The sequence below is a fragment of the Alosa pseudoharengus genome, unplaced genomic scaffold (assembly GCF_046254945.1).
Source record: "Alosa pseudoharengus isolate Yale_2024_CS ecotype anadromous, Long Island Sound unplaced genomic scaffold, YU_APseudo_1.1 YU_APseudo_1.1_scf_7, whole genome shotgun sequence".
Classification (NCBI taxonomy): domain Eukaryota; kingdom Metazoa; phylum Chordata; class Actinopteri; order Clupeiformes; family Clupeidae; genus Alosa; species Alosa pseudoharengus.
Genome location: NW_027468859.1, coordinates 18,102,956 through 18,126,256, shown reverse-complemented (window position 1 = coordinate 18,126,256; position 23,301 = coordinate 18,102,956). Strand labels below are relative to the sequence as shown.

General features: G+C 44.7%; 1 protein-coding gene across 3 annotated transcripts in view; it reads left to right on the top strand.

Annotated features, from left to right (window-relative positions):
- The window catches only part of rcan2 (regulator of calcineurin 2), an 87,813-nt gene that overhangs the window by 44,566 nt on the left and 19,946 nt on the right, over nucleotides 1-23,301 (top strand). For all 3 annotated transcript variants that reach the window (XM_076272188.1, XM_076272187.1, XM_076272189.1), the window contains 2 exons: nucleotides 13,863-14,036; nucleotides 18,398-18,569. In XM_076272188.1, coding sequence (XP_076128303.1) covers nucleotides 13,863-14,036; nucleotides 18,398-18,569 — 346 coding nt within the window. The remainder of the gene's footprint in view (nucleotides 1-13,862; nucleotides 14,037-18,397; nucleotides 18,570-23,301) is intronic.

Sequence of the window (23,301 nt, the reverse complement as noted above, 5' to 3'; positions counted from 1 at the left end):
GGCGCAGAGGAGGAGGACCACGGTGGTGTCTGCCTCAGTGCCCGTGCGCCAACCAACCAGCCAGCCTCGCTTTTGTGAATCGCTCCACATCACGCAACCCCTCCTCCAACCCCCCCCCCCCCCCCCCCTCCAACATCCCCCCACACACACACCCCTACCCAGCTCTTTTCCATTCATAAAAATTCCCCTCTGCATCACTTTCATCTCTCACCCGCAACAGAAACCACAAACACACACACACACACACACACATGCACACACACTCATGCACACACACACACACACACACATACACACACATACACACACTTAACATGTGCAGTAAAATGCACACACACCACTCAAAATATACACGGGTAAGTTATAAACAAGACTGAATACAAACTTTTGCCTGTGGATGTTTAGTCCCCATTTTAAATCTTCTCTGTTTTTGTTTTGTTGTGTTTTGTTTTGGTTCCTCAGTCTTGGTTAGGTAATTGGGATAAATATTTAATCTCTACCTTCACCTCCTTGCTGTTGGAAAGCCTGGGAGTTTCCTAGACGGTTAATCTTCACTATCTCCCAGGGGTGGATGAGCGGGTTCGGCGGAAACAGGCAGGAAGTTGGCTGGCCATCCCAACCTGGCCGGCTTCTCTGCATTACCTGCTCCATTGAGTCAGAAAAAAGCACCTCCACCGCAAGCTCGACATGGACGTGGACACCGACAGAGACAGCCAGCATTCCATGTACTTTCTTCCTGCCCGTTCCTCTCACACTGACCGCTCACTCACCAAAGTGATGGGGACAGGTTGACTAAGGCCTCTGGCCACTGAACACGGCAAGCGCCGAAAGCCAACAACCCCACATGTTAGCCTGGCCAGACAGGAGTATCAGGGAGAGAGAGAGAGAGAGAGAGAGAGAGCAAGGGGGAGGCCCAAGAGGAAGAAAAGTAAAAAGATGCATAAGGGTCCTTCTGGGTCCTGTCAAAATGGCTGGCCATGGGGCCTGCCTGATGATTTGGGTGGCTGTTGGTGTGTGTTCTGGGTGCAGTGCAGGCCAGGCGGCGGCAGATGCAGTTCATCAGCACCTCTATCCTGACCTGCACTATCAGATCCATCTGCAAAGCCACGGAAAACAGACAGCGGCCTGATTCCACTGCGATATTTATTTGAATGTGTCAGCTGTTTCACGGACTTCAAGGATGCTCCGTCTCTTAAGTGTAGATGACACACCCATGAATCAAGTGGAAATCTGGAGTCTGTGTGTGTGTGTGTGTGTGTGTACAACTGTGTGTAAAAGTGTTTTTTATCATCTGTCTTTGAACATGTTCACATCAAAGAAGCCTGTGTACCTTTCTCTCACCCCTGGGACACACACACTAATTTCTCTCCTGGCAGCCATGTTTTCCTGAAGCTCCTTGTTTCCACTGTATTCTGTGCACTGCGTGGACATCAGCTTGGTCAAGATCAGCCTCTTTATAAGCTTCTCCATATTGTGAAAAGGGATGCTCGGACAGCCTGTCCTCTCCCTCTCTCTGGGTCAGAAAGCAAGTCGCTCTCTCCACTATTCCAATTCTTGGACTTTGGAATTCTTGGACTTGGCCTCTCCCTCGCCTCGCTGGTCTTTGTCAAAACACTGTGTCCTGGCCCTTGCGTTCTCTCTTCTAAATACTGAGGGGACCACACTTCATCAAGAGTATATATACTTATACTATACTTACAGTATACTCATCAGAGTACCTTCCACGTGTGTGCTCTCGCGCCACGTGACGTTATGTGATGCTAACGTTGGGAGGCTAGCGTGCTAAGAAATGTTTCCGTGTGCGCGTCCCGCTCCTGCCATCTGGGATGGGGAGGGAGAGACAGCAGGGGGAACAGTATTTTGAACGCCTCTTAACGAGCCCTGCAAGCGCACTATCATTACAGGGGTAATTGCTGTATAATTACCATGGAATGGCATTACATAATTCAAAGTGCCCGGCTAGTGAGGAAGGATTAAGCAGGAGAGCCGGACAGAGAGGTCTCGCTTGTAAAACACAGTTCTGATGCGCAGGATTAAACCCATTGACATTAAAGGTGAGGTCAGCGATTGTGCAGGAAGTCGCTTTTGTTTATGTTTATGTTCATATTTCAATTTATTAGAAGACGCTTTTGTCCAAAACAACGTACATTATATTTCAACCAAGGACCAAACGGTCCTTTTTTGGAGCCTGGGATGCCTACAGAGTCACAGAATGGACACCTAGCGGGTCGTGAGGAGATGATTACTGAATGTGACAAAAAATGTTATGGGCTTGAAATCGTACGATCGCTGACTGCACCTTTAAAGTCAAAGCCCTATGCCAACGGCTTCACAGACGACTATTTTTGATAGTTTTGTTGTTGATGATGATGTTGTTGTTCATTTGTTTGCTCTGAACCAACTAGGAACAAGGTTAGGAGGTTTAGCCGTTAGGGCTCAGACACTGCTACAAAAGTCAGCCAAACTTCTGGCAGTAGGGTTGTTGGGGATGCTTGCCAAATGCATAATGTAACTATTCTTAAAGAAGCAACTTCAGTAAAAACAACAGCAGTCATACCTCTTTAGTTTCTTGCCTTCCTCCCCCCTCCTCTCTCTCTCTCTCTCTATCTCTCCCTCTCTCCGCGGGATGGAAAATGTGCCTTATGAGAGGATGACTGAGCGGAGATAAGATCACTCACCCCGAGCCCTCAGCTGCTTATTTCAGACTTCCTGTATGCGGGGGGGGGGGGGGCATGTGGGTTCCTTACAGGAGCTCTGAACTCCGAGAGAGGCTCCGCAGGGAGAAGGGTCAGAGGTCAAATTTAGGCGGGCCTGTTTGACATCACCGACAGAGCTTGGGTCTGCTTCAGACGAATTAGAGACATCTCGGGTTTTACTCGCTCTCTCTGTTTTTCTCTTTAGCCTCTCTCCTCCTCTCAGTCTGTTTCTGGATGTCCTCTTTGCTGTCTTTCTTCTCTGATCTATCTATCTATCTATCTATCTATCTATCTATCTATCTGTGTCTGTCCATCTTACTCTCTCTCTCACTCTTTTTTTCTTTTCTCTCTCTCTCTTCCTTTCTGATTCAATTCAGTTTCATTCAAATGAGCTTTATTGGCAAAGTAAATCATAATCTAATCCTAATCTAATTGAATAAAGAGTTGGTATTTAAAAGACAAATAAATGTCATGCATAATGCAGCAGCATTGTGTATGTGTGTATGTGTGTGTGTGTGTGTGTGTGTGTGTGTGTGTGTCTTTCCATCCTTCTCCTTCTTCTGTTTACATGCATAAAGATGGTCCTGTTCTGCTGTATCCCCAGCTCTTGAGCTAATCTATCTGCTGTTGTTGTGGATGGGGGTCTGTGTTCAATTAAAGCCCAAGTGAGCGAAGCTGCAGTTAAATTTGACATTCACTGGCGGATTAATGCGAAGGTGAGCGTCGCCTTGGGTTGCTGCTCCCTGCTCAACCCTGCTACTCTCCATCTCCTGCTACAGTTTTTCCCTGCCCAGCAGGGGCACACACACACACACACACACACACAGATGCACAAGCACACAAGCATACACACACACAGATACACAAGCATACACACACAAAGACAATCAAAAACAAACGTAGCCTGCCCAAGCATACACATAAAAGGACTCACTAACAAATGCATAGAAATGCACACACACACACACACACACACACACATGCACGCACAGGTTTGGCTTGTAGATGCATGTAATTACTTAAATACCCATATGCATACTTCTGCACCCTCAAAGGAAGGCACTGGAAAAACAGAACACCTTGGACCACTTTTCCCCACCATGCTCATACTAAATGTGCACACACACACACACACAAACACTCCTCCTTCACTCCTCAATGGTTTTTGAAACCCAGCACATTCCCTTGTTGTTACCCCTTGTGTATTGCCTTCAGTGAGTAAATGTTAGTGAGTAATGAAAGAGGAAATGTCTCTTAAAATAAATATATTAAAAAACATATAAAGCGAAATGCTTTTCAGTACGCGATACCATTAACCTTTATCATGTACTGTGTAGGAAAACAATCTACAGCAACATCACACAGACACACAGAGAAAGAGGTCAATCTTAGTAGAACTTCCAAAGGTCACAGACCTATTATTTGCTTCTCTGTTAACGCTTCCAGGTCACGCAGGAGACATGTTGGAGTTTAGGCCTCACTTTTGCAGTGAACCTTAGGACACTTTAATGCATTACTGAAGCCATCCTCCACATCCGCACACACATACTGGACATACTATACACACATGACGCTAGTCCCTCTGTCTTTAAGCAAAAAACAAACAGCTTTATTCAGTCTTTTTTTCTCTTTTTTTCACCCCCACGCACACCATCTTTTGTTTTTCTTTCCTTTAATTTGACCCAAAGTGACCCTTTGGGCCCCCGTTGCATGGCAATCCTAAAATGGCGATGTTTTGAAACGCTCCAGATCTGGCCACTTAGAGTTAAAGTGCTGCCATGCCGGTGAACCCTGCTCATTTTATGTTCCTGGAACCGCACTTCCTCATTAACTAGGATTTTTTGTTGATGTTGTTTTTGTTTTGAGGAGGGGTATGCGAGGGGGGGGGGATACGGATGCGTGCAAAAAGAGCCCCTCTACTTTCAGATCACCCTACTATTCACAGCATGTTTTTAGATAGATAGATACTTTATTGATCCCCAAGGGGAAATTCAAGGTCTCAGTAGCATACAGACATCACACACAACATGCACTTACAGCAGAAAGGGTAAATATAAGTATATACATATAACAAAACTCCACCGTACAATAGAGACAGTAGAAGATAAGAAAAAGCGCTGGGCTTCATTGCAATTTTAAAGTGATTTATTCCCGTAATGAGCGCATGTAAAGCCGGGAACACGGTTTAATAGCAGGCCGAGCATTCGGCGCCCGCCTCAGCTTCGCGTTTAATAGCCCTGAAGACCGTAACACAAACACCAGGTGAAGGCTGATGTGGATGCTGTCCCTCTCCAGCCTCCTGTCCTGCAACAGGCCACTTAATTGAAGCACTTATAAAAATCGGATTTACAACACATGGGTCTTTGTAGGAACTCTTCTAAAGATTCACATGGAATCCTTTGCTAGCTTTTAACGGTCTGTTGCTGCAAGGATGAAATTGTGTTTATTAAACTTCTTTGGAGAAAACAAAATGTTCTAGTGAAAATCTTTCTAGTCAGACAAGCTTTTAAGATTCATTCATTCTTTTTATTTATAGCAGTAGTTTTGAAGGTTCGCTCTTTTTTCTTCCAGCTAAAAAACATTATCTCTCAAAGGCTGTATTATGTTCTGTTTTCTGTAAATACCTGCGGAGCCAGGTGAGACCGTGAGCTGCCCACTCCAACATGACCTGGGCATCTCCGTGGAGAAAAATGTTGTTTGGACGTCTCTGACGAGAGGAGCTGGAGAACGGCCATCTCGGCACATTCCACGGTGGGTGAGCGATGGCCTGTGAGAGAGGGGTTACGCCATCACGCCGCGCGACTCTGAGATTCCTGCGGGGTTACTGAGGGGGCAGTGTAAACACCTCACAATGGAGACACACAGAGAGTCATGACCTCCTCCCGTGGGGAGAGAGTGGCCATTCTGTCTGTCTCCCTTTTCTCCCTCTCTCTCTCTCTCTCTCTCTCTCTCTCTCTCTCTCTTTCTTTTTGTCTCCCTTCTATCCCACCCTCCTCTCCCCATTTCCTTTCTCTCTCTGTCTTCTTTCTTTCTTTCTTTCTTTCTTTCTTTCTTTTTTTTCTTCTACCCCCCCTCTCTCTGCTATGCCCTCTCACCTCTTCACCTCTTCCTTTTTCTCCCTAGGCTGGTCTTTTTTTTTCTCTCCACAGAAAAATATCTTGAATTTTTTGTAGCAACATACCATCCTTCTGTTCCTGAGAGGTGAAGATTTCAGTGAAGCAGAAAAGGATGAGGAGCCCCATGGGGCCTGATGCCCCCCTCTCCCTCCCTCTCTTTATTCCCCTCTGTATATCTAAGGCTGTGTGTGTGTGCGTGCCTCTCTCAGTCCTGCTTCCTGTTCTTTTCATCCACCCCCCCACCCTCGCTCACACAAATATGTTTTCGACCAAACCAACATACCAAGAGAGCTGAACAAGAGAGCAAAAAAAAAAAAAATAGGAGTGAAAGAGTGCAAAATGAAAAGAGCTGGAGAATTTGGGAGCATTCCTCATATATAGTCCTCTCCTTTCCACTCAGCCTCCCTGAGCCTGTCTGCTGTGACTGTGAGTGTGTGATTTGCGAGCTCTGAGCCTGGCGCCCTAATGAGAGGTTCCATTACAGAACCAACTGTTCCCACTCGGAGCCTGGCGCCTAATGAGAGGTTCCATTAAAGAACCAACTGTTTCCACCAATCACTTTCTGCCCCTCTCTGCAGAACACTGATAACACACTTGCCGCAAAAGGTCACCAGCAAATTAATTTAGGGGCGTTTTTGTTTCCCTTTAGAGGAGGTGTGTGTGTCTGTGTGTGCTCGTGTGTGTGTATGTGTGTGTGTCTATTAGGAATATTTCATGTCTTCCAGCTTTCTCCACCTCCAGGTCCTACATAAAACCCCTCGCACACGAGACACAGCTGTGTGTAGCGACAGGAATGTCCACCAAAGAAAAAGAAAACAAGGCAAAAAAAGCGAGAGCAGAAAAGGAGCTGTTTTTCATTAATGCATGTCATCCGTCCTGGTCAGCAGGAAGAGAATACTGAGGGGCGGCAGAGAGTCAGCAGGCAAGCTCGGACCTGGAGGAATGTTCCCGCACAGGGCAGCCTTTGTGCTCTGTGGTCCATTTGAGCTGGACTTTTTTGAGCTCCTCTCTTGTTGTGTTTGTTCCTTGGGAGGGCTATTTGATGGACAGTTCTTCAGGTCCAGTCTGTAGGCTATTGCTATTGAATACATTATTCACAACAGCCCCAATGGCCTCTATGTGCTGCAGCGATGAACACTGTGGAAGGCAATGGGATCCAGCAATATATCCGACCTCAGTCCTGTCAATAGTAACATTTGGACAGTTGATGTGAACACACTGACATTAAGTATATAAGTATATATACTCTTTTGATCCCGTGAGGGAAATTTGGTCTCTGCATTTATCCCAATCCGTGAATTAGTGAAACACACTCAGCACACAGTGAACACACAGTGAGGTGAAGCACACACTAATCCCGGCGCAGTGAGCTGCCTGCTACAGCGGCGCTCGGGGAGTAGTGAGGGGTTAAGCCCTTGCTCAAGGGCACTTCAGCCGTGGCCTACTGGTCGGGGTTCGAACCGGCAACCCTCCGGCTACAAGTCCGAAGCGCTAACCGGCCACGGCTGCCCCTTAGGACACACACACACACAAATAGACACAAATACTGAGGTGTGCACACACACACTCACATAGACTTTCTTCCATCTCTATTCTCCATCTCACCACCTCCATCCATCCCCCCCTCTCTCTCTCTCTCTTTCTGTCAGACAGTGGTGAAACACTCTCTGTGTCGATACAGCACAAGTTTTCCATGTCCTCAGCTTCTAGCAGCAGACAAAACAAGCCTGGAGAAAGGCTTAAAAATGTGCATACCACGACACCCTCCCGCCTGCCAAATCACCATGTTCTGGCTCACCACCACACTCTTTAAACACGTCACATTAACAATAACATGAGCTGGAGGAACAGTCCAGTCCATAGATGACACCCTCTGAACTATGCCTCACTTTTAAAAATTCAGTTAATACAGTTCAGTTTAATTCAGTTTGGTCCAGGGTAGGAATTTCACGGCGGCCACGACGGCCATGGCCGTCGTAGCCCCTTGCGTTGGCCGTGACGCCCCTTTGAAAATCAGAGGTTTACAGGCCACGGTGGCCTTGGTGCCCCCTTCTTTAAATATTCTGCTTTGCGTCCTACTAATAGCGATATATATTTAGCCTATGGCCTGTCAAAATAATCTTAGCATTCACAGCGCAAATTACGCAGTGGAGAAAGTGACAGCGCAAGAAAGAAAGTGCGTCCAAATTAACCCATTCTACTCAGTTGAACTACTCCCGAAGTAGCCTACTCATCACACAGACATCACAAGTATCACATGAAAGAGCTTTTTCTCAGCTTTTAAACAATGTTAGCCGCTAATTGCTGTGGTGAACGGTTCGCGAGAAAAGTAAATAATATTCAATTTAATCATAAATTCTACTGAAGGTTTTGCGTCCATCTCCCTACCCATTCATCTCGGTGGAATACTTCACGAACCCTTCGTTTAACATATGACAAACCATATATCAGAATAAACAGCAGACCTTACCGAACAGAAAGGTGTAAAGCAGTCCCCTGTACAGTTAGCCGTTCCAGACTAATCCCGTTTTGAATTTGCAGTTAATTTCAACATACATGGATGTCTCCAAATTTGGGATTTAAGTTTTACACTGTGTTTAAATTGTTCCACATTATTTCATAACGGGCCAAATACAAAATAAATATTACAAATGTCGCCTAGATATCGGTAAATCAGAGGACAGCTGACTATAAGAGTTTGTGAAAGTAGCCTTAATGATCACAAAATGCTAAGCATGCATCTAAGCTGAGCTGTGCTTAAATTGTTCAATACATGATTTCATAACAGGCCAAATATAAAATAAATGTTAAATATAGCCTAGATATCTGAAAATATTAGATGATCAGATGATTTACAGTTATATGTAATATGTCATGTTTTATGTTTTTGTAATGTTTCATACAGTGATGCAGGTCTACTGCAGTGAATACAACTTTGATCATTTTTATAGCATACTACTGTATAGTTAACTTTGGCCTTGGTGCCCTGACATGTGGCCTTTGTGCCCCCCACCAAATATGCCCAACTTAAGGCCAAGTGGCCTTGCCCCTAAAATGGTGAAATTCCAAGCCTGGTTTGGTCCAATGTTTGTTGGTCAGTTCTATCTAAAATCACAAATCTGTCAGTTCATTCCCATTCAGTTATTTCTATTTGATTCAATTAAGTTCAATTTCATTCAGTTCTATTCAATTGTATTCAGATAACTTAAAAACTACAACAGGGCTGTTTGATGAGCCTCCAGCCAGCTCCAGACACCCATCCCCCAGCACTCAGTGCCCCTGACCGGTTTTACAGTGGAAACAAATATGGAGGTAAGGGGACTCAGGCGATCGATGTCTGAAGTTGGAGTGTCTGCTCGTGTTTTTGTGGTGCCGACACATCCGCACAATTACAGTGCAGGAAATAAAGGAGAGGAGCAGCTCACACAGGACAGGTGAGGTGACTCAGACCCAGCCAGGCTCCACATCTAATCAAGCTGCCCTTGGACGTGTCCATATGTTGTATATAATAATATTTATATACAACATATATAAACATATATTATGTATACAGTATATACAACAGTATTGATTTTCAGTGTATGCGTTGGAGGTGCAAGTTTGCCACAATATTATAGGTCTGAAATGACTGATTGGTGATATGGTTTCATGGATTCCAAATACCTCACTTCTTATTGGACATGGCTTTTGCAGTGTAGTGTAAATATGAAAGTTGTTCGTCTTGGTGCTCCACATGCCTACCAACTTTGATGCGTGTGGGTGAAACTATGCCAAACAGTTACATAAGGGGGCGCTATGAGGTCCCTTGGCTACACCCGTGGCCAAACCTCTGTCCCCTAGTAGTGACTGTGATAAGTCTAAAAATGGGTGGGGGGGCGGGGGGGTCCATGTTGAGTGGAATGGTGGTGGAGGGGTTGTGCTCTTTAGAGAGTTTGATTTATGTTTGTGTGTGACAGTGTATGGGTGTGGCTGCATAATTAATCCATTTTAAACTAATGCAGTTAGCCAATCGCAAAAGCTGTAATTATTAGTGCAGCTCACAGCTCTGTCCCAGTGGTTAATCATATTTAGTTAGTCATATCTATGAATTTTGTATTCATGTCATCCTCGTGTGACAGACAGTGAGAGCTCACCTAATAGGAGTATTCTACTTCACATGCACCCACCAATCAGAAGTGGTCCAATTTAAAGCAACATTTGGAATACTGAACTGAAGCTTCACTTTTCAAAAGTGATATCACTTATTAAATTGCAATGGCAGTATCAGTCAGAACAATCTCAATTAGATATTTTTCCCAAATCGTGCAGCCCTAGTGCATGTATGCAGGCAAGTAAGTGTACATTTATGCATGCAAGCTATGCAAACACAACTATGTGTCTATTTGAGGTGTGTGTGGGTGTGTGTTTGTACTTGTGTGCATTTCTGATTCACAGTAACCTTTTTTTAGCCTCCTCTCACTCACACACTGTGCATAATTTGGGTCCTAATGAATTCAGCTATTTACCTAACTCAGTGGAAGGCATTCACTGGGTCTTCAGAGAGAGAGAGAGAGAGAGAGGAATATTTTTAGAAACTTATTCTGCTCCCATCCACCATCTCTTTATTCTTGCGTCGATCAAACTGTCCATATTTGTAGAGGAATGCAATCCATGTTCTCCACAAAAATAGACAATTCTCAAATGACCCTGCAAGAAGAGAGCGAGACGGAGGAAGTGGTGGAAAGAGAGATAGACCAGAGAGATTGGAAGGAAGAGAGGAGGAAGAAAGGGAGTGAAAGAGAACGAGTGAGAAGGAATGAGAAGGCAAATTGAAAAAAAGGGAGCCTTCATTTTCTTCCATTCTGTAACCCATGGTGATGGAATCAACATAAGATAACAGCACCTTGTTTGATTCTAGCCAACCAAAGGCTGCTCTTATTGAGGATCTGTTATTGATTTCTTTGTCAGATTTAATGTTTGACACGTTCCACAGCGAAGTCAGCACCCTGTCTTGATATCCTGTGACTTCCATCTCTGATTAATACAGCATTTTCTAGTCCCATAGCTACTGTAATCCATCATCTGGAATTTGCTACCATCTGGACTAGCAGTTTAGGATGAGAAATAGAGTCATTCATTATCTTGCATTGTTGAAGTACAGTATCTTAGCCTAGAATAGGTATAGTAAACTGTATTACATTCATACGTTTAGAAGATCTAAATGAGCAAACATTGACTTATTAGTGATTTACTGGATTAATGATCAGTGACTTTATCAGACTTTGGACACAATGGACAAGCGATCGATAACTGCAACAGGATGAGGAACAGGGTGTTTAAACCGATGGGGACTCTCCCAAAAGTCACTTGGACACTTTTAGTGCTCTCATTCAGGATGTGATGTGGCCCCAAGGCTGATGAGGCTCCTTGAACCAAGGGGAAGTGTGTGTGTGTGTGTGTTTGTTTGTGTGTGTGTGTGTTTGTGTGCACAGGGGTGAGTTGATAGGAGTTTAACTCAGTGCCCATCAAAGTAATTTCACTGAGGTCAAAAACTGCTGAGTCATGCTCCAGAGCCGGGGCTGTCACCTGAACACACAGCTCCCACACAAGTGCAGCAGAGAGTCAGGGGTGTGTGGGGGTGACGTGTGCATGTGCTTGCTAGCAAAGGTTGTCATCTGAACACACACTACCACATCAGCTTAAATCTGTGTGTGTGTGTGTGTGTATGCACTCGCGTGGAATCACTACAGCAGCAGGGTGCATGGCAGTAGATTAAATCATTTACCTGTCATTCCAGGACAGCTCAGATGTGCAAATCTGTGTCTGTATTTCGGGGCCAGTGAGCGCATTCTCTGTGCAGAGGTGTCAAAGCCGCCAGCTCCACAGGGAATGGATCCCATTCATCTAAAAGAACAGTGCTGACAGGAACCTTTTGTTCCAGTGCTTTTTAGCCCTGGTGGAGCGTGGCCCAAAGGCTAAGGTCACGGAGTTGAGTCTGTTGTAGGAAGACAGGTGCAGGTGAGATGGATCTCGTACAGCAGGATGCATTTGTTCTTTTAGTACAAGGCTTCTCACTGTTCGGACGTTGAAACCTTTTGCTCGAAAAAGAGTCGTCAGTCTCAGTGGAATTCGACTATGCCGCGTAGATGCTTCAAAAACCACTTGCAGCCCTCCTTGTGCCAAAGCTCTTTTGTCTCCATAAATGGGTCAGTGGACTTTTGAGGTAAAGCGTACAGTAGGTGCACGCCAGCCAGGAATGGATTTGTCCATCAGACACAGCCTTGTTATGACAGGATCTTATCTACTTATTTTGCATTCCTGGTTTTGTTTGAGCTGTTCTTCCACAATCCGCTACTCATTCCAGAACTTTCTTCAGATTACACAAGAATGGCGGAGGGTTCTATTTTTAGCAGCCTGACAATCCTATCACGTCTCTGGGCCCATTGTGCTCACATGTCAGCAATAACCTGATTAAACTTTGCCATTTCTAAGTAACTTTGTGCTTTCAGCTATAGCTGTGTTTACACAAACGTTTACCTGCCAAAACCTTTACAATTCATCATTATTCCCTTTTTAAAACCAAGTTTGAGAGAGAGAAAAAACCCCACAGTTAATTCAATTAACTTTAACTCAGTCTAAAATAACTCGTGAAGCAGTGTCCCTGGCTAATGAATGCACGGCTCACAGATGTGACAGTTTATATGAAATCCCACGCATCTTGTGTTTACAAAAGAGAGTCTAATCAGTTTAAAGTGTATTGGATTTCTTCATCACTCCTCCAGATGGTCTTTTTCATGTGGTAATGACAAGTGATTTGTGTAACACAAGCGTGTACACGCACATTCAAAGATCCGAGTCAGCGGCATAAATTTAATTTACAAATCACATCAGACATTAAATAATGAAATTGGGAAGAGATGCATTGGTAGGTAGGTAGATGTGTGTATGTGTGTGCGTGTGTGTGTGTGTGTAGGTAGGTAGATCAGCTCGGATATGAGTAATTGTTAAGAGGATTATGTGTCCACAATGGAGCTGCTCGCTATCAGGAGGTCATTCAGTTGAAAATCTCATTATCAAATTATCACCTCATCTCTGAGCTAGACCTCAGTGAGACTTTTGCAGCGCTCAATAAAAGTGTAATTCTCTGGTGAAATTACAGTCTGTTTGAACAGTTTCCCTGTTCAAGGAAATGTTCAAAGAAGTGAGCTGAACAATAAGCTGAATAGAATTGCATGCACACACATTTATATTTGTGTGTTTTCGGGATTGTATTGTGTGTGTGTATGTGTGAGAGAGAGAGAGGGTGTAGGGTGTGTGTGTGAGTTAAGTTGAAGATAAGACACCTTTCACTGACTCCTCAGTCATGCAGGAAATGAATAATGGGCTTGAGGTCTGATACGCACTCCCGTGTTCTGACCTCCCTCTGTGAGCTCCATAGTCCCAGTCTGCAAGGCCAGAGCGGAGTGTCCCATAAGCATACAATAGTGTGGACATCTCCCTACCGGATAATATCTCACTCGCGAGATGGTATCACAGCATGTTTATTGAAGGAAATCACTCCACGGTACCAGACTGTAATAAGACAGAGAGGGTAGTATATCAAATGCCCGCCGAAGCTTATTGCTATTATTTTACACAAAGTTCCCATGACCGAAAATGATATATTTGAACGTTGTGTTTTGGCAGCTGGCCAATCCGATGGAGGTTGAAAGAGATTTTTCCCATGTTATGTTCTTTCCTGAGCATTAACGTGGGGATAAGGGGTTGGGGTGTGTCCTCATGGGATTGCTTCGGCCATGACTGGTCAGCTGTAGGTAATAGAGCCAGAATGAGTATTCCAGTAAACTGAAATATACCAGTTTACTCAGTGTGTTTTACCTTTGTTACCAAGCTATCGTTTCATTATTTTTGTCATACTGTTCTTGGCCTGTTGCTACAGATTGTCTCCTAGGATTTCAGGCCACTCAAAATATGTGTGGAAATCTATCGATCTTCAGTGTTTACTGTAAATGTTAAGTCTTGAGTCACAAACCACAACCCCACCCCCCTCCCTCTTCTCTGTCCATCACAGGAGATGTTCGAGGTCCTGTTCTTGGCGTACGACGAGCTCGCCACCTTCCAGCTGTTCAAGAGTTTCCGGCGCGTGCGCATCAACTTCAGCAACCCCAAAGCAGCGGCCAGCGCCAGAATAGAGCTCCACGAAACGCCATTCAGGGGCAAGAAGCTCAAGCTCTACTTCGCCCAGGTGAGACACACCTGGCCCTCTGAACACACACAGTGTATCCTTTCCAAAAATAGCAAGAAGGACAGGAATATTCTTCTGGCAACAGGCCCCAAACAGCAGCCTTTTTAGTAGATTCAACAATCCTGCTCCTTTGCCTCACAGGTAAGCTATACTTCACTTCCTGTTTCCTCCCCACAAGTGTGCTTGTCACACAACAAAATAAAAGTCCCTTTTCCTGTCAGTGCTTGAGTAAAAGATCTCTTGACAGTGAATTTTACAGAGAATCCGCCAATCAAACAGTTAATTATACAAAGATAACAGAAAATGTACCTACCTAATTGTTATTACAATGTGGATTCCCTTTAGGACTTTATTCAGAGCACTTCACTACTACATCCAAAACTCTGGGTGTGTGTGTGTGAGGGATCTAAAATCCTGATGTCTGTGGTGGTGTCACAAGGGGAAGGGTGGAAGGCAGAAGAACAGAATGTTTCTCTCTCCATGGTGACTGTCCAGACACATATAGATAGACTGTGAGACTGAGTCAAGCATATGCACACAAGCACAGACACAAGCTCAGACACACACACTTTCGTCTTTAGTTTGACATTTGATTTACACACACAAACACACGCACAAACACACACACACACACACACATTTCTCTCTCTTTTTTTCTCTGTCTCTCGTACGCAATAGATCTGGAGAAAAATGAAAAAATAACACCCAACCCTAGCAACAAAAACAACCGATATCACCCAGTCCTTTGATGGTTAGAGTGCACTCTGACGCACCGAAAAGAACACCAAGCACACCACCAAAAACACCGGACACACACTACAAAGAACAGCAAGACAATAGAGGAACGTTACCATCAGGCCCCATCATCAATCTTCTTCCTACGTGTGAAGCGCAATGTCACACAAGGGCAAAATCAGAGAGGCAAAACACTGGACCATTGCCAGCATCTCTTCCCCACAGAGACAACGTGTAAGAGTGTGAATGGGAATGTGTGTGTGTTGGGGGGGGGGGGGGGGGGTGTTGTTGACAGAGCCAGAGGAATTGGGGAAAAGGACGAATGAGATAAGCGAAAAAAGAGAAACAGATAAAGCAGATAGAGTTGGAGAGAACAAAATGTGGTGTACGGTCACAACAGTCTTGTTTAACCTGTTGAGGAGTGGATTCGTTTCCTGGTTCCTTGTAGAATTCTACACAAACGATCTATAGTTTCAGTGTTCTTTATACAGTCTATGGGGGAAATCTCTGACCCCACCCCACCCCACCCTATGAGAATAGATGGAGGAGGAGTGGGGGTCACTAGCTCACTACCTCAGCCCTGGAAGACGGATTAACCACAGCTCGGCATTGCATGAGGCCTAGCGACTCTGGAGAGATGGTTAGATGCTGAAAGAAAGAGGGAGATGGAAAGAGAGAAAAGAGAGAGGGATTGATGTTGATAAAAGATGGCGAGAGTGAGACCATAACCTAAATGTCCTGCACAAGTTCCGTCAGACCAGGGCCCTGACTTTCCAGAAAAAAATCCAGATATCAAGGAAAGAAATTAACCTTTGGTACATATGCAATCAAACAAGTAAAAAGTTACACCTACCTTGGGCGGAAAATCAGTTCAACTGGTAATTTCAACTTGACTTTGACATTCGGATCTGGCTCAAAATACAGTTATTGAACCAGTCGCATTATACAGCAGTGAAGTGTGGGGTCCTCTTATATCCAATGGATTTAAAAATGTGACTAACACCCAATTGAAACCCTACATGTAGAGTTCTGTAAAAGTATCCTCAAAGTACAGACGAACACACCAAACAATGCTTGCAGGGCTGAATTAGGCCAATATCCTTTATTAATTACAATAGAAAAAAGAGCCATCAAATTCTTTCAACATCTCAAAACAAGCGACCCCAACTCTTATCATTATAAAGCCCTAAAAAGCTAAGGGATGAGTGTAAAAACAAGCCCTCTCATCAAGGTAATCCTGAGACTCACACATACTAATATTACAACTAATACAACGAATAGTCAGCCTCAGGACCTTGCCACCCTTTCTCAAACAATTTGGCCTAACCAAATTATAAATGGAGAAAATTTAAAATTCCTTATCATAATAGACTGAAACAACAAAAAGGAGAGAGTACACTGTGGCAGACAACCTATCCACAGTCCGTGATACCAGACAGAGAAAAACCTTGACCAGGTACTAAGCAATCACAGTCTGGCTGTTGAGAAGGGCAGACACATGCAAACCTGGCTGCCCAGAGGAGACAGGCAACAGAGAGGCTGGCAACTGCAACCAAGGTGCCATAGAAACAGACCTTCACTTTTTGGCTGAATGCTGCCAATGAAAAGAGATACTTTCCTAAATTCAGAGAAATGCACCCAGACCTTCAAAACTTGAAGGAGCCAAGTCTAAGATTATTATTAGGAGAGGAACAACAGAGCGCAAGAGTCGCATATCTCTTAGATATAAGATATATAGATGCTTGCCATTGAAAGAGTGAGTCACTTCATCAGTGAAGCACTCAGGAAAGTCAAACACACATACACACACACATACACTGACACACACACGTACACATAGCCACACACACATACACACACACACACACACTTACATGCACTCCAATCCACACCATCACACACACACATATACACTGCCGTTGCAGTAATGTATGATGTATGATGTTTTGTTTTCTTTCTTTACATACTACTACTTACATGTATGCTTTGGCGATACAAATCAATTGAATTGAATTGAGAGAGATGAGGACATGAATTTGTTTTGCACACTGCTTAAAGGGATCAGGGCACTCTCTCAGAGAGAGAGAGAGAGAGAGAGAGAGAGAGAGAGAGAGAGAACACAAGAAGAAAGGCAGTGGAGGGTGCAGGCTTGAGGCTTTGTGAATGGGAGAGATGGAGGATCTGGGGCAGGGATGGATGGCTGGGGGCAGCTCTCTCTCTCTCTCTCTCTCTCTCTCTTTCTTTTTTTTCTCTCTCTTTGTCTCACTCTCTCTCACTCTCTCTTTCTCTCTCTCTCTTTCTCTCTCACTCCCTCTTTCTCTCTCTCTCTTTCTCTCTCTCTCTTTCTCTCTCACTCTCTCTCTGCTCCGTGCTGCTCTGGTCCTGTCTGTTCTGGTCCAGCCGTGAGCACGTCATCAAAGCCACAGGCCTCCTCCTCAGTCCTCACCCAACATGACTCCAGCAGCGTACAGCAGGGAGTGCAGGGGATTGTGGATTACTGTAGTGGGGGGAACAGTGAGCCCTCGTCCCCAGCACCTCCAGGAGCATCTCATAGAGGAGACCTGGCAGCTTCATCAGACACGGTCCACTGCTCTGATGGAACCTATCTCCTAGTAGACTACTGGACTGTGCGGACAGTAGTCTACTAGGATACAGTCGTGTCATTCTTTATTCTTTATTAGGATCCCCATTAGCTTCCCAAAAAAAGGGTCGCTAGTCTCCCTGGGGTCCTGAAAGAGACGTCATGGAGTGGTCGACATGTATTTTACATTGTGCAACAGTTGGCCACTTTTTAGGGGTTACATTTACATACAGGCCACTTGGTTTGGTCTTCATCCTCAGACTCATGGTGAATGATCAAGTGGAAGGTAGTGACAGATGAATGCAGATTGATCCCAGCGGCCACCCAGGATTGACACTATTTAGTTCTATGTTCATTAACCCTGTGACTTTCATGATTGTTTTTCTTCTTATGTCACACAAAAATCCAGAAAAAGTGGATGCAAAGCATTGTGAAGATAAAGGGTCTCTATAGCCTGGACATTTTCTCAAACCCTTTGTCGACAAAAAAAAGAAGTTGTCCCCTCACCAGAATTGAACTACTCCCAAACCACCACAGTACTGAAGGGCCCTACTATAGTGCTAGTTTGATGAAATGAGCCGTTAGACCAGGAGGTTCCAGCTGAATGGGCCTGGCTGTGGTCTCATTTTCCCAGCCATGGAAATGTGATGTGTTATTTGTTGATTCACATAAATTACATTTACATAATTCTATTTCAACAATGTACCGCTTTGTGAGCAACACAAATGGGTGTCTGGAGAAGATAACTAGAAGCAGTTGCTCTGTGTTGACTGTACTGTCTTCTGTCAGCTTAGAATGCAAACTAAAACCTGCAGAAAACACACTGGTCTAATTTCAGAGTTTTGAGGTTTGCCAAATAATTACACATTTCTACATTTTTATACTAAATTTGTTTTAAATTAGCTTCTTCTTTCAGAAGAATGAATAAATCCATTGCTTTTGTCAAATGATCATGTAATATTCTGAAATGAATGATGTAATTGTAATCACATGATCAATAATGTACCAGGTTGATGCCATAGCGATGATGTGTACTTCCTGTTAGGTCCAGAACCCCTCCTCCGACGGTGACAACCTTCACTTGGCTCCGCCCCAGCCCTCCAAGCAGTTCCTCATCTCCCCGCCCGGCTCACCTCCCATTGGCTGGCAACAGATTGACGAGACCACCCCTGTCATCAACTACGACCTGCTGTACGCCGTCGCCAAACTGGGCCCAGGTGAGAACACACACATACACACTCACGCTTACGCTTATACACACACACTCACACTCTCACACATATCTACATTCTCTCACACTCAGAAATTCAAACACATAATTTACAGAGATAGATAGATAGATAGATAGATAGATAGATAGATAGATAGATACTTTATTGATCCCCAAGGGGAAATTCAATAATTTACACATACACACACACACACACACACACACATACACATATACTGATAGACATGCATATACCAATATACATACACACATACTTGAATCTTTAATAAAAGAAACATTCACCACAAAACAATATCCAATCTTTATGTTTCCATATTCCATGATCCTATCATGGTTCCCACTGTTTATAGCCCAGCTATTTAAACCAGTGGCATGTAGTCCTGTTCAGAGCTCAGTGATTGTGTCATCTCCCAAGGCATCAGCACCCCAACCCCCACCAATCAGAAACTAAACTGTCAGACCAGGTGTCAGATGTCTTCAACCTTCACCGCACAATGACTGACACGATGACCTCACCGCTTGAAGTGTTCAGAGCGGACATTTAATCAGCTCCGATTGCGTCGCCCTTTTCCTGCTGTGCAGAGGGTGACGTCAGGCCACTCCTGTCCGACAGCCGCCGCTCTCACCTGATTGACCTTCAGATGTGTGTGTGTGTGTGTGTGTGACAGAGTGAGTGTGACACAAGTGCCCATGACAGGGTCCTGTCTGCATTCATTCAGATGTTCTTGGTTCTTAGATTAAAGAAGTGGGTTGGTGGGCTGTGGACCATACAGGTTTGTACATACGCACAGACACATGCACACACACACACACACACACAAACACACACACACACAACCAAAAACACACACACAATCACACACTGACACATACGAAACCCAACACAAACAAACAAATACACTCACTTATGCAGATATGCCTGCACACACACATGTACACACATACACACACACACACACACACACACACACACACACACACACACACACACACACACACACACACACACACACACACACACACACAAACAAGAACGGTCCCTGCTCCTCGGGGAGATGGATTGTCATTCCACAGAAGAGATAAGACCTTTCGGTCAGGTCACCTTTTTATAGCCGCCAAACCCCCCCCCCCCCCATTTTCCCGTTTAGACATTATTATGGGAAGACGGTGTGGAGGAGTGGAAGACGGGGGCAGGAGCTGGAACTAGTCCGTGCTTATATTAGACAGGAGAGGAAAACACAGCATCACACAGTTGAGTTTTGAAAATAGAAGGCCCACACATCGATGTGCCTGCTCTTTTCTAGGCTGTTTCAGATGACCGTTTCTCATTTTTCCCCATCCAAGACGAGACTGTATACTCGGTCGTCTCTCTGTGTGTGCGTTTTCAGTGCTGGAATCCGCTGTCTCCATCCAATCCAACCAACCCCGTGGTCTTATGTAAAGCTTAAAGTGGGGACTTGCACATTATTGCTTCCCAGAAACTGACACTCTGTGAAGCATCTGCCTTTGTTTTGGCACAAGCCCAGCGAGAGCCTGAGGATCCGTCTACTGACTGCAGGTCTTCTTTGTTGTCTGTGGCTCCAGGCAACAATTTCCTGTGTGTGTTGGTCTGAGAGCACATCTGGGGATAGAGCTCATTTGTTACACAGGCCTCTTGTTTACCTAATACAAACAAAAAACCTGAATGAATATCTTTTTTTTTTATACTACATCATCGTCATTGACCTAAATTATGTAGGTTTTAGCAAAGGATAAAAATATCTTGGCTGTCCCTGGGCAATTCCACGCAAAACTGTCACGTCCATAATGCCAACTAAATACTATGGCATTGTGTTGCCGTTATGGATGTGACAGTTTTGCTCGGAATTGTCCCCCTCTTTTTTGCCAGGCTTCTCTTAAGTCTGTGCCCATCCTTTCACTAAAAAAACAGTAACTGCTGACTTTGCCTTTCCAAAAACCACTAGTTGTGTGCGCACACTGGGACACAAGTTAATCTCATAATTGTGACGTTTTTTGCTTTGATGGTCATGAGTAAGGAGATATCCTATCTTTAACTGGTTTAAAACACCTTTATAATGACCTGAATACATTATAGTGGCTAACAGATAATTAGAGTTCAGACAAGTCTGGTAGAGCAGACCTAAAGAGAGTCCTGTTTTAAGACTCCAGCAGTAGGCTTGTTTTTAAGCAGTATATAAACCCTACCCTCACACCATTGACAGTACTCATTACACACCCACCCAGTACACGTGGTGAATGGATAAATCCTCTTGAGGGGTCTGTGTTTGTACCCAGTGCCCACACACACAACAAGCCGCTCTCTGTTCTGCGTGGGCCCCCCAACTGTGTCCGATGGAAGTAACCGGATAGAAATAACCGCTCAGACCGAAAGGGAGACATCAACGACAGCCGAGGCCCTTCATCTCAATAAAAGAGAGCGTTGCTGTGCGTTAGCCTGGTATTAGCGCACGGCTCAGCTATGTATTATTCCAAAGCAACGGCACAAGTGGCCATGGCTGTGTCCCCTGGACTTGTTCGCTAATCTCCACCCAAGTGGAATGTCAACACGGTGTCCGTTTAGTTGGTGCTGTCTCCAATAAACAGTGGAGGTAAGGCGCGAGGTGTGTGTGTGTGTGTGTGTGTGTGGAGAGAGAGAGTCAGAGCTCCGTGACCATTTGCTGCCATCGGCAGGATGCGGCTGTCAGCCTCCCCATCTGCTTTATGTAATCGTTTATTGCGGCGGAAATGTGTGTCAGTTGCTCACGCCGTTGCACTTTGAATCGGCTCACCTCTATTGTGTCAGTGGCATTAGGGAACGAGAGCAGTGTATCAGTGGTACACTCTGTCTCATGTCCACACACACACATACACACACACACACACACACACACAAGTACACACCTAAATACAGCCACCCACACGCTCACTAGTGGTGATTAACTTAGCGTTTTGCAGTATTTTACTCAGAAATCAAGCTTTCTCAGAAAGTGCTTAGATTTGCTGTGATTACATCATGAGGCTTCGGTCCATCTGCTTCCTGTGGCGATCGCATCACTTCCCTTCACCCCCCATCCTCAGCAGCTGTTCGCCATGTTCAGCTCATCTTGGGCTTATTTTAGCACAAGCTGGTGGTTGCCACAGTTACACCGCAATGCGAAAGTGTCGCCAGAGAGTCATTGATGGAGCAGCAGTGTGTGGTGTGTGTGGTGTGTGTGCTCACAAATGTTACGCTGTGTTGTGGGTGTGAGTGTATTACTGTGTGTGTGTGTGTGTGTGTAGACAGTTCGTATCTCAGTCCCCCCACACACACACACTCCACCACCGCATCACAAAACAGGTCAATCCAGGAAAGCTCTGCTGGGAGTATTGAATGTCAAGGCTCTGTCTGTTGGCACTATTAATAGCACCGGGGACCTGAAAGGCTCCGTGGATTATGTACAGGAAGATTTGAATTATGCAACAGGGCCTGGCATTTTGGAGCCCAAGCGCCCTCCCCACATACCACAGCACAGCACCGCCAGTGGCATCTCTACCTGTAAATCCCACGAGATCGCCCTGCTGAATGACATATGGCCACCGTCTCTCTCCCACCCTTTCTTCTCTCTCACTTTCCTCTCTCTACCTCTCTGCTTCCCCCTCTCTCCTCTCTCTCTCACTGTCTTGGTACAAGAGGCACTGTGGAGTATCCAGTGTGGGGTTGGAGTTTGGAGGAGAGTACTGCACTAATCCTACTGTGTGTGGGACAGCGGTCAGGAGAACTGATGCTCCGGTCTCTTCCTCGTGTCCCTTTCACAGCTTCAGTAGTCTGTGTTGAAGGCGATTCGTAGAAATATACCTTAATATATATTTTTGTATTTTTTGTTTTTTTCTTTACATGGGTGTTGATATTCCATACCACATACATCCATACATAAGCCTATAGATGTTCACTCTTCTGATGTACAGTGTGGTACAAACCTTTCCACTGCTCACTGGTTGGTTGAGGATATAAGTCACCACTTCCCCCTGAAATAAATAGCATTTAACACCCATTTTCCATAAGGGTCTGGTGGGATTAGAGGTTTTTCTAACATGACACGTCTTTGCCAGTTAGGTCTGAAGTTTCTTTCTTACTTTATTGCCGCATAGCAGACCATGAGCCCCAGAAGTAGTTTTACAGTTTCTCCCTCCCATGGTATGGAACCACTTTTGGCAACCACACCATAATGCACCTTAAACTGTTTGTAATAGGAAATGGCTGGTAATGTACTGGCTGTTATCTGGAGTTTATGTATAGGTCTATATTTTATCTCCTGAGGTTTGTTAGCTAATGGCTCTACGAAACACTTGTAAGTGTTTCAAGAGAAACCGGGTGGAGAGAAAGGAAGCTGAAAAAAAAGCGAAAGAACGTTGGAATTTTCACGAGAGTTTACCGCTCATCTGCGTTATCGAGCCCTCTAATCAGAAACAGACCGTCTCCTCCGGGAAGTTTAAAAAAGAGAAACAACATTCTTTCTAAGTGCTATTACCGTTTTTAAAGTGGTATTTTTAAACCCCCACCCGTGCTATTTTAGTACTCCTTAGCGTGGTTAGACGACACTTTGTTTGAGCGCTGAAGTGCAGGGGTGAAGAGACATCGTGGACTGTGTTTAATATTGTACCCCTTTTAAATTCCCTCTTTAGATGTTGTTTAATCTCTCACACATGAAGGGAAATGGGGGGGGGGGGGGTGAAGGCAA